The sequence below is a fragment of the Atractosteus spatula genome (genome assembly GCF_055471065.1).
Source record: "Atractosteus spatula isolate fAtrSpa1 chromosome 17 unlocalized genomic scaffold, fAtrSpa1.hap1 SUPER_17_unloc_3, whole genome shotgun sequence".
Classification (NCBI taxonomy): domain Eukaryota; kingdom Metazoa; phylum Chordata; class Actinopteri; order Semionotiformes; family Lepisosteidae; genus Atractosteus; species Atractosteus spatula.
In genome coordinates this window covers 276,822-294,226 of record NW_028296635.1, presented here as the reverse complement: position 1 = coordinate 294,226, position 17,405 = coordinate 276,822, and the positions used below count along the sequence as shown (strand labels likewise).

Below are 17,405 nucleotides of genomic sequence, written 5' to 3'. Positions count from 1 at the left end.
TGAGTCACTTGAAAAACCAGCCTTCCTAAGTGACTTAACAATAAAGATGCAGATACCAAATGATGACCAGACCTGTGCCATCTGCAAAGAGAAAATTGGAAGACCAAGGATGGTACTACAACACTATATTCTCAAACACAATGAGATATCTTTGGAATTCCAATGCTCCAATTGCAATATAACGAGCAATAACCTCCACTCCATCCAATGTCATCTCCCCAAGTGCAAGGGGAAGACAGACAAATCCAACAAAGAAAATGAGGGCGAATGGAAGTGTAACATCTGCAACATAAACTTCCAAACCAAATCCGGCTTGTCACAACATAAGCGACATGCCCACCCAGAAACCAGAAACAGTGAACGAATCCAGGAACTAAACAAGAACAAAGATGCCAGCAAAATATGGACAGAGGAAGAATTAACTAAACTAAAGACACTGGAATTAAAATATAAAGGGGCCAAAAACATGAACCAGCTCATTGCCCAAGAGCTTGGTACAAAGAACAATAAACAAGTGGATGAAAAAAGAAGACCATCAAGAAACAGAAAACCCCTTGAAATTCTATCATCAAACAATAAATCAAACCCACCATCATCCAGAATGATGACAGTTAAACCCCCGACATTTGCAAAAAGAACAGGCATCCGCTCCAAACTCAAAAGACTCTCTAAAGACATTGTCAACAGAGAGGAAACTGAAGTGACAGTGAAAGAAGCTATCTACACTGATAGCAAAGACCCAGAAACCATCAAACAATTAAATGAAATCGCCTCTGAAAAACTACTGCAGACCCTAAAACCTGAAACGACAGATATAAGCAACAAGAAACAAAAACCCAACAAACATAAAAAGGGCAAAACATGGTCATGGACAAAAAAGAGGGCGAACAAAAGAAGACTATATAAATATCACCAGTCTCTATATAACAAGAACAAATCAAAGCTGGCTTCCCTAATCCTTGATGGAACTGAAAATGAATCTTGCAAAATTGATATCAAGGAAATTTATAATACCTACAAAAAGAAATGGGAAGAACACACAGCATTTTCAGACCTAAATAACTTCATATCAAAAGGGAGAGCCGACAATGAAGTCTTTGAATCCCTGATCAGCGAAGATGAAGTTCAAGAAAATTTAAGAGCAATAAAAAAGACCTCTGCACCAGGTCCCGACAACATAGACTGGCACGTCATCCAAGACCTGGAAGGTGATGGAGTGACGCTATTCCAGCTGTTTAACCTATGGCTAATCACAGGGCACATTCCTAAAAAACTGAAACAGTGCAATACAATCTTAATACCGAAGACCTCGGACGAGAAGAGTCTGGAAGATATTGGAAACTAGAGACCCATCACCATCGGGTCAATGCTCCTCAGACTCTTCTCTAGAATAATCACAAAATGCCTCGAAAGAGCTTGCCCAATAAACCAAAGACAGCGAGGCTTCATCAAAGCTTCTGGCTGCTCAGAAAACCTAACAACCCTACAGTATATACTGGAAAATGCCAAGAAATCACGCAAACAAATTGCAGTGGTGTTTATTGATATCGCTAAAGTATTTGACTCTGTGTCTCATGATCACATCTTCCAAGTATTGAGACAAAAAGAACTGGATAACCACATAACAGATCAAATAGAAGATTCATATCAAGACTGTAAAACCACTATAAAAACCGAAAACCAGTCCTCACAAGAAATCTCCATTAAAGTCGGAGTTAAGCAAGGCGATCCCATGTCACCCATACTATTCAACCTTGCAATGGATCCCTTGATCAATGCCTTGGAGGAACTCGGATGCGGCTTCAAAACCGCAGCTGGAAAAATCTCAACGCTGGCATTTGCAGACGACCTGGTCCTGCTGAGCGACAGCTGGGAGGAGATGAAAAGAAACATCAGCACCCTTGAAGAATTCTGCGTACAGACAGGTCTGATGGTTCAAGTCAAAAAATGCCACGGGTTCCTGATTTCACCCACCAAGGACTCATATGTCATTAACAACTGCGAGGACTGGTCAATAAATGGCAACAAGCTCCATATGATAGCTCTTACTGAGTCCGAAAAATACCTGGGACTTAAAATTAACCCGTGGTCAACAACAAAACAACCAGAAGCTTCGAATTTAATCCAAACATGGATTCATAAAATTGATAAAGTGCCTCTGAAACCTTCACAGAAGGTAACTATCCTCAATATCCACACAATCACCAGACTGATTTATCAAATGGACCATGCGTATACTAATCAAACAACCCTACAGGCCCTCGATGGTATCATAAGAAAAGCAGTCAAAAGCTGGCTGCGTCTCCCCGAGTCCACATGCAATGGACTAATCTACTCCAGCACAAGAGATGGGGGACTGGGCATAATCGAGCTAGCCAGCCTGATACCATCAATTCAAATCAGAAGACTGCAACGCATGGCAGTGTCATCAGACTCCACTATCAGATCGCTAATGCAAACCAATGAAATACAAGAAAAATTCCAGAAACTGTGGATCCAAGCTGGAGGTAAAGAAGATCAGACCCCACAGTTATCTGACCCTTCAACCTTAACAATTGCAACAGATTAAATAACATACCCAGACGGTTGGGAATCCATAAACAAACAAAAACCAAAATACAAAACACCCTGCAACTGGTGTAAAGACGAATTTGAAAACTGGACAAAACGACCAGTCCAAAGAGTGGGGATCAACAACTTCCAAGATGACCCCGACAGCAATTCCTGGCTATCTCACCATATGGGTTTCAGAGAGAGGCACTTCATTGCAGCCCTTCAACTACGAGCCAACGTATACCCCACCAGAGAATGCCTAAATACAGGCCAGAGAGGGCTCCCAACACTCTGCCGTAAATGCCAAGAGGTAACTGAACCCTGCTCCCACATATTCAGACAATGTCCAAGTGTACAAAACACAAGGATTAAAAGGCACAACAAAATATGTGACATCCTAGCCGAAGAAGCTAAGAAGCATGATTGGGAGATCAGAAAAGAGCCACATTTCTGGCTCCAAGACACTAATGAGTTGAGGAAGACACTAATGAGTTGAGTTGGGTAAGGAGTGGAGACTTAGTGACCTTAACCTCCATGTGGTCCTGCTGGTAACTCCACTGCTCTGCTTGAGTACATGGAGGCCAAATGAGGTCTAAATGATCTCACCCCTCCTGTGGGCCCTCCAACCCACTAGGTAGTACCCATGGCAAAACCTCAAAATGGAGAGTAATGTTAATGATGAACCATACCAGATGGCATGTCGCCCAGGCAAATAAGGTGCCCTGGAAGGACTTCGGGTTGGGTCCTGTTCCAGTAAATCCTTACAAGACCCCAGTAGTTAAGAGTTATCAGCAGGCTCTCCGGAAGAGAGTGATCCGGGCTGGACTATAAAGAAAACACGCTCCTGGCTGGGTTTAAACAGTACCTTATCCAGGACCTGGGTGTGGTAATCTGCTCTCAGGAGGTAGGTATTTAAAACTGGGCAGAGACTCACAAAGTACATATTTTAAGTCATTAGCACAGAATTCACCCATCTGAGATTGTGCCAGCCCTAAAAATAAACCCCTTAAAACTTTTTTTTACATAGACAACGTTTCCAGATTCCTATTTTTATGGATCAGTCTGAAGCATCCTTGATGTTTGTGAAGGACGTTCCCAAAAGGAGCAATTTTTTTACCAACTGAGGATGACTGGGTTGTCTCACCAAACCATTGCTAACTACATCAAAAATATCAACCGGTTCCTGTGCTACATCCTGAATGCCACCAACCTAAGACAGGAGGATCCCAGCCTGGCTAACGTCATCATCATCTTCCAGAGCATCCAAACGGACATTCAGCAAAAAAACAGCAAGGATGTGTCACAGGAAGTCATCAGAAAGAGGTATTTTCCATTTAGTTTCCATTTGGAACTCTGATTCCAGTTGGTTTCCGGTTCTGGTACATGATGGGAATTGATGTTGATGGTGCTACTCCTTCTGCCACAGATACAGACAGCTGCAGAGTCCTGGGCCAAGCGCCAGTGACTGCTGGAAGGTGGTGAGGGCTTCAAAGAAAGATGTGGAGCGAAACTGGAGAAGACGCACACCTCTGAAGACATCACCATGCCTGAGCAGCTTCTTGTGCTGTATTACCTGCAGGCCATTCTCCAGCTGAAGTACCTGCATCACCTAGGGGTGATAAAGAATATGACAGTAAGAATGACAGTCTTGCATATTTCAATTGTTTGGTCAAATTCTAACAATGACACAATGATCTGACGTTTATAAAGAGACAGAATGACAGTGCTGGTCAGGGCTCATCACTGTCATTTAGGTGGCGCTCCTGTTACTTAGAGCCTTTACAGGGAGACTGGACTGGAGGGAGGGGTGAGGGAGAAGATGCTCTCAGCTCTGTGGTCTGTCAAGCAGATTGAACGCACTGGAGAGCGGAAGTGTGAGAGTGGAATTTGATCTCCACCCCAACTTCTCTTAAGTAACTCCATATGGAACAAGAGTTAATGAATGGCAAACATCAGGTTCGAACAGCCTCAGCAGCACTAAATCGTAATGATTCTTGATGACACCTCCTCATGATATATGTAAGCCCCTTCTCTCCTTCACATTCATCTTTTGCACCTCTCTTCCACACTATCCCCTACTTGTGAGTCCTCATTGGGATCCCAGCTACCTTAGCACCCAGCCAAGTGGGTCAGACACCAGCCAGGCTGCCAGGAGGGCATTTGAGACGGCCACAAAGAGGCTCACAGATGCACAGGAGAGCATCATGGCGGATTATCTGGCCCACTCAGATGGTACTGCAGAGAAACACTAGAGGATGCTGACACATGACAACATCTGCTCAGCCATTGAAGTCATCGAAGGTGTTGCAGAGGTGGGAGTTCAGTAAGTGTCACCATGTTCTGAATAAATGACAAAATATTCATGTGTCAAAAACAGCAATTACTTCATGCTTTTGAAACATCAAGAGAGCAATCGCCACTCAGTGCTGCAGGATGCACATCTGCTGTGTAACTGGAAGAGAAAACAGCACTTTCAGTTCTTTTCAGCCAATGTGTTACAGAGATTATTGTGATCTAATATTCGTTTTTACATCAGATCAACACCAACATCCGCTGTGGCAGCTGCAGGATCTGGAAATCCGAAGATGGATGATGCCACAGCCTTCCAGGAGCTGACACGGGAGTTTCCAGTGTTGTTAGATGGGCAGCTTCCCAGAAAGAAAGAGCGCCTGAGACTGACTGGAAGTCATGACCGACACTGTTACGACAGGTGGAGATCAGATCAGAGGAAGATGAGACTGCAGAACATTATTGGTAAGTTTACATATCAATTATTTTCACAGAGAAACAGACAAAGTGAATTTGGAATCAATTCTGAGGGTTTCTGTTCTGGTTTTCATTCCAGACTATTACTCTAGACGGTTACCAACAGAAGGCCAGGTGACCCGCTATTTTCAAAACATGGGCTAGACTGCAAATATACCAACAGCGTCTGAAGTGCTTGAGAAGTGGAAGCCCAACACAGATGCACAACCAAATGAAAGGCAAATTAAAAAGATGGAAAGCGTCAAACCTGGAGAGGCCTGAGTATCACTGACGATCCAGTGAAGGGGAAGAAGGTTGTGACTTCCACGCGTTTCCAGAAAGGAGAGGTGATGTGTCAAAGGAGAGGTCATCGCAAAGACAGCTGCAGAAGCCCTAAAGGCACAGATGGCAGAGGGAGAGATGAGATGTCTGCTCTTTTTTGATGGACCTACACAAAAAATGTGCATTAATGCATGCAAAGAACATTGCACCTGTCACACGGATAAGGAGACTATCGGAAGGCAAATAAATTCCTCTGAGAAAAAAGACAACATCAGGGCTGTTAGAGAGTCATTCATAATCAACGGACAGCCCGTCATGACAATTGTGTTTATAGTGAAGAGGGACATTGCTGAGGGAGAAGAGCTCCTCTTTGATTACAGAGTTTCAAGGAAATCATTTCAGGGTGAAGGACAGTCTCTGGAGTGGTTGGATAACTGACCAGTTCCAGAAAATACTTTGAACATACCTGTATATGTTGAACATATTTTCTTTTAACTATTAAAGATACTATCTTCTTGTGACTTGAAATCCATCTCAGTATTGCTTGTGTGATTGTTTTGAAGATGACATGTCTCGTTCTCCAACAGCTAGGACACCAGGAGGGGATAAGAGACAGTAGAAAAGTAGATAAATTAAGCTCAGAAAAGCATAGAGGCTGATTAGCCACCCCACTCAAATATTCCCAAGACAAAACAATACGCGACATCTGCCCAGCTCTTGTTCTTATTGAATGTTTTGGAATTAAGAGGTCTAATTGTCACCACTTTTGAAAAACTGTTGACTTTATCTGAATGTTTCAAATGAGCGATCACTCCACTTAAAACAAAGTTTTCAAATTACTTCATGATCAGTGGAGCAATGCAAAGAATCTTTTTCAGTGTAAGACATCTGCTTTTGGGTCAGTTTAAATTGAACAAACTCTCAAATCATTTTGAGATGATGTGTTACAGTAATTATTGATTTGTGAATTTATTGTTTACAGACAAAGGCGATATTCATTGTCAGAAGATGGATGATGGCCCAGCATTCCCAGAACAGACACTGGAGTTTCCAGCAACATTAGACGGGCAACCGCTTGGGAAGAGACATCAACTGAGACTGACTGGACTTCATGAACGACACCAAGAACAGAGCCTTCAAGATGAGTCTAGATAACAATTCCTTAATCCTTTTAGTGAAGTTTTCTGAAGAGGTTAAGGACTAAATAATTTTTCAGCTATTTTATAAGATAATTAAGTTTGATTAAAAACATCAGAGGTTTATCTTTAAAAGAATGTTTAAAAATGTAAGTTGTCTCTTAAACAAAGGCCACTGTTTGTCCACTGGAACAAGCGTCTCCAGATAATCAGTTAAGCAACCTAAAACAATTGATGATTGTAAATATGACAAGATTGTCGTGATGTAAAAGCTATAGTAAAGTGTAAAGTATAGATCTGTTGAATTCTTTTGTTTTTGTCTTCAACACCATTATATGCAGATGTTATCATTTATGTTACCTTTTTGTAGCAGCCACCTGCCAGTCAAGATGCCAGGAGGTACATGATATGACCCACAAGTACTTAATGATGCAGAGAAGAGCATATGGGAAAAAGAAAACAAGACATTTATCTGTTAACACATCCAGAAGTCAGAAGATGGGTGATGGGACAGAATTTCAAGACCAGACACTAAAGGTTAAATTGAAGTTTTAGAAGTGATTCTTTGTGTTTTGCTTTAACACAATAATATGCTGACATGATTAATTTTTACATACTGCCTGATATTCTTTACAGTCCAGGGTTCCCAGGAGTACACACAGCACAGCCAAAATGTGGCTAGCTGAAGTACAGCAGACTATAGGGGAAGAACTCTTGCCCACATTAATGTTTCTGCTCTGAAAAGCACTGGATAAAGGTATGTCACAGCCTGCTGTTCAGCTGCTGATTTTGTGCAAAACACTGCAAATGAAAGATTGAAATGTCAGCATTCTATGAATTTCAGACATGAGTATGTATAAGATTTGCATGCTAGATTTGAGTATGCTAGATTTGCAACACATGTTTTAATAACTGAAAAATTGTAATATCGCATAGTTTGCTTTGGTTTCCTCCAGGGGCTCTGGTTTCTACCCATCAGTCCGAAGATATATTAGTGGGTGGTTAAATGGATTCTGGTCAAATTGGCCCTAGGTGTAAGTGTATCTGTCTGTATTTGCATCTGGCATCCCTTATGTTTTAGTTTAGTAACAGTAACAGCTAAACTAAACATAACAGCATGTCAGCAGAAGGAAAGTGAGGATGTTTCAGATTTTACAGAAAGGTATATAACTTTATAGATAGTATACTTGGGGTTAGCCGATGAAAAGGAAGTGAATGAAGATACTTCCACAGTAATGAAACTAATTTACTTGAGTGGGTTAAAACCTGATGTTGCCAAGAATGTACAACTATTTGATTTGATTTAGTAACTTGCGAAGCATGTATGCAAAAGTGTGAGAGCTGCAAATGGAAAGTAAAAAGACTCCCAAGCAGGAGAAAAAGGAGCCGCCGCTTTGTTGCAATTATAGTGCGATCCCAAAATTATACCCAGATATAAGATCCCTTCAAGGAAATAATGAGGATTGGGATAAATATCCTGATTGAACATATCCAGATGGGGGTGTGTTAACTAGCCCTGGGGGAAAGGGGGACAAAACACCAAGATAAAACTACTGTGAAAAAAACAGGGCATTTTTGGAGAGATTTTTGTAAGAAAGAGGCCTGAGTTCACAGTTAAAGAACATGTCAGAAACTGAAACGAGAGCCTTGCGTGAAATAATAGATTTAAACTAGGAAACCCCTTTGTAGCCTCCCTAAATTTATCTCAGGATTTAAATAAAAGAGTAATAATCTTACAGTGTACAGTAAATGGTGTCCAGGTTCCTGTAACGAAACCCAGATGAGGTATGAGGATCCTATGCAAACGCAAGAGCGGGTAGATATCGAAACAGGCGTATAATCCGAAACATTAGGCGAGCTCGTGGTCGACAGGCAAAAGGTTATTCCAAAGCCGGAAGATACAGAGACAGGCGTATAATCCAAAACAGCAGGCGATGTTCAAAGTCGTTCAAAGATGTTCAAAAGAAGGGCGAAAGGGAGGTTCGGAAGCCGGGAGAAGTATCGCAAATGAGGTACAGCTCTCTAGGAGAAGACTCAATACCGAGCAGCGGGAAGCGGGTTTGGATGGTTTAAATAGCGCTGCGCATGGTAGAGCGTGTGCTGATGGGTTAACACGTGCGGCGGCGCTTGTTATTATTAACCCGCTGCTGGTACTGGTTAGTTCTCTTGTGGGTTGATCTCCACTGGCTGGCGGTTGTGACGGTTACCCTATTAAGGGGACACAGGAGCACAGTTGTCCCGTTTATTGACTATAACAGCAAAAAGATGCAATATAAAGTTTTCTAACAGGTGGAAGGAGGCTACAGGAGTGAGGGAGGGTTGTGTTCAAAGGAGATACAAGCTGTCTGTCACGCCCCACACTCTACCTCGGAAACGCCGTTCTGTCCCTGTCACATTCCACACCCTCCCTCGCAAACGACGTTACATTCCCGGAACCTCTGCTTCACAATCTCATCCCTGATTGAACCCATCACATTCTCACATGCATCAGATTCCTCAAATTCTCACTCCCTAACCAATCATCCAATCACACCCCTTTCCTTTCAGTATTTAAACTCCCCTCACACACCTTCCCATGCTCATTATTGAGAAGCCTCTCGTAGTATTCTCCAGTGCGTGTTTCCTACCTTTTTGACTGATCTCCTGTTAGGAATCTTCTGCTTTCGCCTCTTGACCTCACCTTCTGGATTTCGACCCTTGGATTGTTTTGGATATCTTTCATTGCCGGACCCTTAGCCTCCCTTATTGACCTTGCCTCCTGGATTTTGACTTTTGGATTGTTTTTGCATATTTCTCGTTACCGGACCCTCTGCCTCCCTTATCGACCCAGCCTTTGGATTTCGTCTTTCGGATCATCCCTTTGCTACTCTGCGTTCTGTGGGATTCCAGTCACGCATAAGGATCCTCCGATTCTACCTATAGGTTCCCTGACACTGTCACAATATGCTTGGGAAAAGATGTAGAGTTTACGTGGGTGGGGAACACACCAGGCCTATTGCTATACAAGATCCTCACAGGAGTGATCCCCTTTGATAGAGGTGATGATTTACAGTAGTTTTATTGGCATGGGTAAATAGTTCTGCTTTTTGTCTGAATGTACCTCAAATGTATTAGAATGGAACTAACCGTATGCTCCCCACTATAATCACAGTTTTAGGCCATCCTCTATTAAGGTGAGAATGACTATGTAGTACTTACATACCAGACAATTTTGAACACATCACGGACTTAGCACAGTGCATCCATGATGAAGGACAAAAATATCACAACTATAATCCTGATGAATAGGGAGGGGGAAAGTGGCTGCAGTCTGTGTTTAGAGCCTGGGGAGGATCACTGGTACAATATTTCTTTATTGGCCTAATACTACTAATCATTTTTATTTTATGTATTCACTGTCTTAAAGCTGTATGCACAAAGGTAACTAGCTCTGTTAGCTAGTCTCATTGTTAAGAACATAGTGGTGTGAAAACAAATATGTGTTGAGGAGGGAGGAGGGACTGAAGGAATGTTATAAAATTTATAAAAGCTAAAAAAAACTGCTTGTCTTTCAGCTTCATCGGGTCAGTGGAAAAATACAGCTCATGTGTTAAATGTAGTAAAAAGGGAAATCAAATGTCTTGTTTTGCGAATGTAAGCAATAACGAAAGTCTTAATAAGGAGTTGTTTTTCTGTACCTGATCTTGACTAAAAAACTAATGGTTCATTTTAGGGATTAGGTAATGTATGTTAAAGGTAGGAAGTTTGTCTGTCACTGTGTATAAAAAGCACTGAGCAACGTCTTTCGGAAAGACTAGCTTTTGCAAGCAGCTCTCCCGTGTGCATACGAATAAATAGCTCTTCTTTCACCAACATCATAATTCTGTCAATTTTAGGGAGTGCAGGGCTGATGCTGAGCTGAACTGTGGCATTAATGGGCATTAAATGGAAGATCTTAGTCTCTTCTTTGACATGCATTGGATTGGAGACAAGATCTCTAGTACCACGATACTGAACACCAGAACCCCCAAGGCCTATGTACTCAGCCCACTCCTGTTCACGCTGATGACTCATGACTGCACTGCTAAGCACACTGCAAATTACATCATCAAGTTTGCTGATGACAAGAAAGTGGTGGGCCTAATTAGTAACAACGATGAGGCATCATAGAGAAAGGAGGTGGAGCAACTAGCGGACTGGTGCTTCAACAACAATCTGTCTCTGAATGTCGATAAGACAAAAGAGATGATAATTAACTGCAGGAAGGCCCGCCCTAATCACTCCCCACTGCACATTAATGGCTCCCCTGTGGAGACAGCTAGAAGTACTACAGCATCAACAACATCTCCACTTCCTGTGGTGAAGAGAAGGTCAAACCTTCCCCCCCATACTATTGAGGGATCAAACATTTATTCCACTAGTTTGCTTTTACTGTGTAAATAATGTACTTACATCATTTACTAACTATCCTGCCAGAATAATGGAAAATGACTAACTGCAATTTAAGTGTGAGCTGGCTACGTGCCTGGAACGTGAAGAGCAGAGTCAACTTCGGGCAGCCTGACCAGAACTGAGAGTTCCTGATATCTCCTTAAGTCATGATTAACAAATTCTAGAAGTCAATAATGTCTGCTTTAATAATAATTAAAGGAACCAAAGAATATTCTTACAATTCTTATAGTTTATCACGTACCAAGGCACAGCCTTGGCTTTACACCATATATGGCATGGAACTGTACTGAAACTGTCTGGGTTATCTGTGGTCGGTTATCTGTTTGTGATTTTTTTTAAACATGTCCTTTTGTATCAATAAGTAGAGTCATGGCTTCATCGGCTTTGGCTTCCATATGCAAACGTAATAATGGTAATGCCTGCTTCATACAATCCCTGGATTGTGTCTCCTTTGTTGGAGGCAACAAAACACGCTTCTCTGTTCAATCTAAAAACTTTATCCATATTCTGTCTACCCAAAGTGAATAGTGTTTCAAAAAATTCATCCACTTTCAGAATTTGACAGAAATGTTCACAACTCATCAAAACACGCTTCTCTGTTCGATCTAACAATTATATGCATATTCTGTCTAAAGTGTAAAGTCTAAAGTGTGGTCGACAGGTCTTTTAAGAAATGACAAATTCTGGATCATGTCAAAGGAGCAGGAAAAGTGGATTTAGTGAAGTGTTTGCAGTGATCCTGTGGCTCTGCCCTCAATACTATGTGATTGATATATTTTATGTCATGTGTGGGTATTTGTCCCTGGTATTAATCACAGGCAATCTCAACAGAATAGAGTTCCATACTACAGAGTGCTTCAGAGTTCCATACTGCCTAAACATAAGCAGCTCTTGCTTAGTAGATTATATCGTAGCACAAAGATAACAGCGAAACCACACTACAGCATAACTGTTTCACTTTTTCATTTAGAATAAAAAAAAAGTTCTTTAAAATTCAATGCATTTGTATTCCTTTTACCTTTCTGTTTTGCCTTTTCTAACTTGTAAGGACAATATCTCCACCTTGTTAGTAATGTCTTGAGGGAAAATTTTTATTTCAATTATCTATTTGATTATTTTTTTTATTTGAATTGAGCATTTAGCAGTGCTATTTTTTTAATTGAAGGCCTCTACTGTACATAATGTGAGTTTATTTAACAAAATGAAACAAAATGAAAGGAATGCATTTTTATGAGGAAAACAATGTTGATATTACCGTGATAATCTTCCTTAGATCATGTATTGCATCATTAGGACAGTTTGTGGGCTTGAATTACAAAAATTTTCATGTGCTATGGTACAAGATAAACAAAAACATTTATTTTAATTACATTTGTTTTTTAAAACACATGTAAGAATTTATTTAATTAACATTAGTGAAATAAAAACATTTTAAAATATTACTTTTAGTATATTTACTCCTTAATGCACAATGCAATGATAAGTAGTGCACACATGCACAGGCGTGTCTCAACAGGCACAATACTCCATACTCCAGAGTGCTTCAGAGTTTCATACTGCCAAAACATAAGCAGCTATTGCATTGTAGAGCACATAATAGCACAAAGGTAACAGTGAAACCGCACTACAGCATTACTGTTTGCTTTTTCATTTAGAAATAAACACAGTATTTTTTAAAATTCAATGCATTTCTATTCCTTTTACTTTATCGCAGCTTTGCCATTCTTAACATGCGTGGACAATATCTCCACCTTGTGGTCATTTTTGGTAATGTCTTACTTTGAGGGTAGGGTTTTATTTCAATTCTCAAATCATAGTAATGTAATTTTCTTTAAAAAAATGAAACAAAATGAAAGGAATACATTTTCATAAGGAAACCAATACTGATATTCCCATGATAATCTCCCTTAGTTCCTGTATTGCATTAAAACACTTTGTGGGCTTGAGCTACAACGATTTTTCTCTTCTGTGATACAAGATAAATAAAAACAAAAGAATTTATTTTAATTAATTTTGTTTTATAAGCAAAAAAAAACATTGAAAAACAATAGAAACAGGAAGTAAATAGGCTACACAACAAGACACACCAGAAAGACATGAATAATCACAGGGAACTAGGAACAGGACAGAAGTAGAGCACCCTCTAGGTGTACTGGGCGTGACAGTTGCATAATGCAATGAACAAAGCATTGCTTACAGGCCACTGAGACAGAGCACTATGCTTTTTTACAAATACCTATGCTTGCTGCAAAAATTACAGTTTTGTTATTAGAGCTTACATTTTGGCTGCAGATCTGCAGTAGGACCTACAGGTGATTTAAGAAATGACAAATTCTGGATCATGTCAAAGGAGCAGAAAAAGTATAATCAGTGAAGTCTTGGCAGTTGTCCTGTATCTCCAGCTTCAACACAGTGATATATATATGCTCCTGTGATTTATTGGTTCATTTATCGCCAGACGGGCCAGAGATAGTGTTGTGAAGTACATCAACCCACAGGAGCACAAGGGTAGACCCACAGCACTGTTTCTCCATATACAGGTGTGTATACATATACATGTGTGTAGCAATAACATTGCAGCAGGAGTGACATTGATTTAGAGCTCGCATTAATGGGATGTTGGTATGGTGTGCACTGAAGGCCATCAGAGCTCAGCATATCAAAGACCGGGTTCTAAGTCAAGCTGTTGCATCACAGAATCACTTCTAAACCTTACCTCCAGTATATTTAGTGCTTAAATGTCCATGCAATGAGGATAGTACTGCTTACAGGTCTCTAAGATGGTGCGCTGTCCCCGTTGACAGACATGTATGCCTGCTGCAACACTTATCCTATTTTTCTGATCATGTCAAAGGAGTAGGAAAAGTGTAATCAGTGAAATGTTGGCAGTTGTCCTGTATCTCCAGCTTCAACAAAGTGATGACTAAAGTTGCTGGGGTTTATAAGATGTTTATAAAATGTATAATGTATGTATATGTTTATAAAATGTACATTAAGGCAATGGCAGATATAAACAGACAGTGTTACAATCCCTGCCTCTCGGCAACGAAAGAGGCAGAAGAAGGCGTAGCCTTAGTTCATTAGTCCACCTATCAGTGTATGCTTTCACCACCACACCTCCGTCTCATCTGGTATTTAAGCATTAGTCTTTCCCTACCCCCTCGCTCAGTATTGGTTTCCCTTTCGAGCTACTTAGTTGCGCTACGCCTTCTACCTCCTCGTACTGTTCTGGTTCCAACTTTGGTTTATCCCCTTTTACTACGTCTTTTGGATTACGGCTCGGCTTCGGTTGCTTTCTCCTAGTTTGGTTCTCTGGCTTCCCCTGGACTCTCGGCTCTCTCCTTCGTCTACGGTTTTGGATTACGGTCTGGCTTTGGCTACTCTCTCCCTGTTTGGATCACTGGCTTCCCCTGGACTCTTGGCTCTCTCCTTCGGCTATGGTATTTGGATCACGACTTGTCTCTATCGGCTCCTGCAAGTGGGTTCACTACTTGGTTTCGGTTTCACTGGCCGAATCCGTAACAGACAGGAGAACAAAGGGCCCAATGACTATTTTGGTTCAAAACTTTTTTGGAAAAAAAAAAAATTCCTGTCGTCAACCCCAATATGGACAGACATACTAATGGGCAGATTTCAGCAATACCAAAAAATGGACAGACTACATCAATTTCTGAGGTAAAGTTCAAAATGAATGTGTGTAAAGGTTAGGGACCCTTTACAAAGCACATGAAAGGGAATTTTGCGATCATTAAGACTGAATTTGTCTAGAATAAGTAAGTCTCCTGCCCTTGTGGAAGAGGAGGAATGGAACAAGAAAAGAAAATTGCACAACATCTCAGGCATTCATTCCAAAAATCCCCCATCAAGACAATCAAACATTTTTAGTCTAAATGATAAATGCAAAATTTATGGTCATCCAAATGATCACAAGCCACCTATCATTAAATTCTAAAAAACAAGTTAAAAAAAAAAGCCCTAAACAAGTGCTGGTTTAATTTTGTCATGTAGTGTGTTGCTAATATGAATGCAATACAGACCAAAAGAAACATGGAATTCTATTCTAAAGGTTTTAAGATTATGCCTGACTGTTTACTGAATTTGGTCAAACCTGCTCTGCTTTTCAAAGCCACTGCTAGATGAGATATGCGAAGTGATATCTTCAATAGATTTCACGAGAGAAATTGACCCAGCAGATTTAATAATTCCCCTTATGTCCTGCGTTGTTTGTGGCCAAGTAAACAGTACCTTTATTACTTCCCATGTAGACGTTTGCTAGAATTGTAGTTTCTTGCATACCGAATACGAATAAGTCAGTCATTTTTTGGTTGCACAGATAGCTGATTTTTTCATGAGTTTATCAACCCTCATACACAAGTCTTTGCTAGAGAACATAGTGACACAGAATTGCTCAAAGTGTAAGTAAACAGTGGTCTGGAAGCAACGATTGGCTGGTACTTTCATGCATTGGACAGAAATTTAGAATTAAAGCATCACAACACAGCCAAAACATAGCATAGACTAAACTAATGTTGTGTTTGTTTTCTAGAAAGAAAGGAGGCATCAGACAGAGACATATGTTGATCAAACAATGTACTCACGGTTGAGAATGCCAATACTCATGAAACACAAAAAAACCTGGAGCCACTGAACAGTTACATATCAGCTCTACTGCATAGTAAAGAGGCACTGAAAGAGTCTTTGAATAGCTTGCAATCAGTGACAAAGAAACGGACAGCGTTACCTGTAACAATACACAAGACTTTCAAGACCCTTCTGGGATCTAAAGCTATTCAGATTTCCAAAAATACCAGTAGATGCTGAACCAGGTAAAATCGACATAGAATCTAATATTAGAGAATTTCTCGCAAAACATCTATGATCCAAAATTGGACTCCCAAGCCGTGAACTCCCGGAGGTTTTCTTGCAGTTAAATGAGGTTTTTCCTCTCCCCTGTGCTGTGTAAAATTTGTGTGTCCAAAGGATAATAGGCCAGATAGCTGAAGCAGCATTTGAATGCTTTCTGAGTAGTTCTACACTCAAAATAATAAAAGCTGATCTGATTTAAGAGACAATCTGTAGTGTTTTGATACAGAACACCTGCAAGGCATCTTCACTTCCCAGTCTATCGGAATGCATGGGGGGAATCAATTATCAACTGGTACTTGGGTAACATGAGAGCCATCGTTTCCACATTACAGGATCAAATCATAAAGGCTCCATACCATGTCTGTGGCAGAGCCACCTTCCCAGGAAAGACACATCACCATTGAAGGTCTATTCAATATTTTGGCTGTTTCAATACACTCCAATAAAGTTAATAAAGCAGAAGACCAAAGTTTGATAATATGTCTTACATTTACACTCCCAAACAATTATCCCATAGACAGTAAGGAAAAAAGTGTGAAATTGACACTTTATTTCAAACCAGAAAGGATGATCCACTGGTGAAGTGTTAACAATGCCCACATTGCGATAACATGCCCTTTGAGAAAAATCTCGTATCGGCCGCTAAAAGGCCCCTATAAACCCCAGCAACGTTGGCAAAGGACGCTCATCTGGCAAAACCATGGTTATATACTATTAGCTGGGGGTCTGTAGAACAGATCTGAGTCACTTTTGGAGAGGGACAAATTTTGGTTTGGTTGGGAGGGGAATGAGACCACTCCCTGTCCATCACTGCATGGTCCCAGTCTGGGAACAGCAGGTGGTCTTATCAACCCCAGCGATTTTGACAGAGACACTTACATGACAAAAACAAGGTGATTTTTTATTAGCTGAGGGTTTGTAGAATAGATTTGAGGTATTTTTGAAGTGGCACAATGTTTTTTTGGCTGGGAGGGGAGTGATACCACTCCCTGCCCATCGCTGCACGGTCCCAGTCTGGGAATAGGAGGTGCTCTACAAACCCCAGCAGTTTTGACGGAGACATTTATCTGACAAAACAGTGGTGATTTTCTATTAGCTGTGGGGCTGTAGAATAGATTTGACATATTTTTGAAGAGGCACAAATTTTGGTTTGGTCGGGAGGGGAATGAGACCACTCCCTGTCCATCACTGCACGGTCCCAGTCTGGGAATAGGAGGTGCTCTATAAACCCCAGCAGTTTTGACGGAGATGCTTATCTGAGAAAACCATGGTGATTTTCTATTAGCTGTGTGTCTATAGAATAGATTTGAACTACTTTTGGAGAGGCACATTTTTTTTTGTCAGGAATGAGACTTCTTCCTGTCTAGCAGTGCACAACTCTGTGTCAATTTG

The 17,405-nt window shown here is 40.8% G+C and overlaps 1 protein-coding gene and 1 long non-coding RNA gene across 2 annotated transcripts; both read left to right on the top strand.

Annotated features, from left to right (window-relative positions):
* Positions 1–4,639: 4,639 nt before the first annotated feature.
* Positions 4,640–6,098, top strand: LOC148810854 (uncharacterized). The gene is made up of 3 exons (XM_088908834.1): positions 4,640–4,876; positions 5,090–5,307; positions 5,399–6,098. Exons 1-3 carry the CDS (start codon positions 4,809–4,811, stop codon positions 5,461–5,463), a joined length of 351 nt encoding a protein of 116 aa, XP_088764960.1. The 5' UTR covers positions 4,640–4,808; the 3' UTR covers positions 5,464–6,098.
* Positions 6,099–14,310: 8,212 nt separating this feature from the next.
* LOC148810853 (uncharacterized) lies at positions 14,311–16,219 on the top strand. Its single transcript, XR_016086561.1, has 2 exons — positions 14,311–14,822; positions 15,694–16,219. It is a non-coding gene; the product is annotated as an uncharacterized LOC148810853 (long non-coding RNA).
* The last annotated feature ends 1,186 nt before the right edge of the window (positions 16,220–17,405 follow it).

Excerpts from the sequence above, each read along its gene's own strand:
- LOC148810854 (XM_088908834.1), top strand. The coding sequence starts at position 4,809 with ATGCTGACACATGACAACATCTGCTCAGCCATTGAAGTCATCGAAGGT. Across the intron at positions 4,877-5,089 it reads GTTGCAGAGGTGGGAGTTCA|ATCAACACCAACATCCGCTG; the intron begins GTAAGTGTCACC and ends TTTTTACATCAG. Across the intron at positions 5,308-5,398 it reads GAGACTGCAGAACATTATTG|ACTATTACTCTAGACGGTTA; the intron begins GTAAGTTTACAT and ends TTTTCATTCCAG.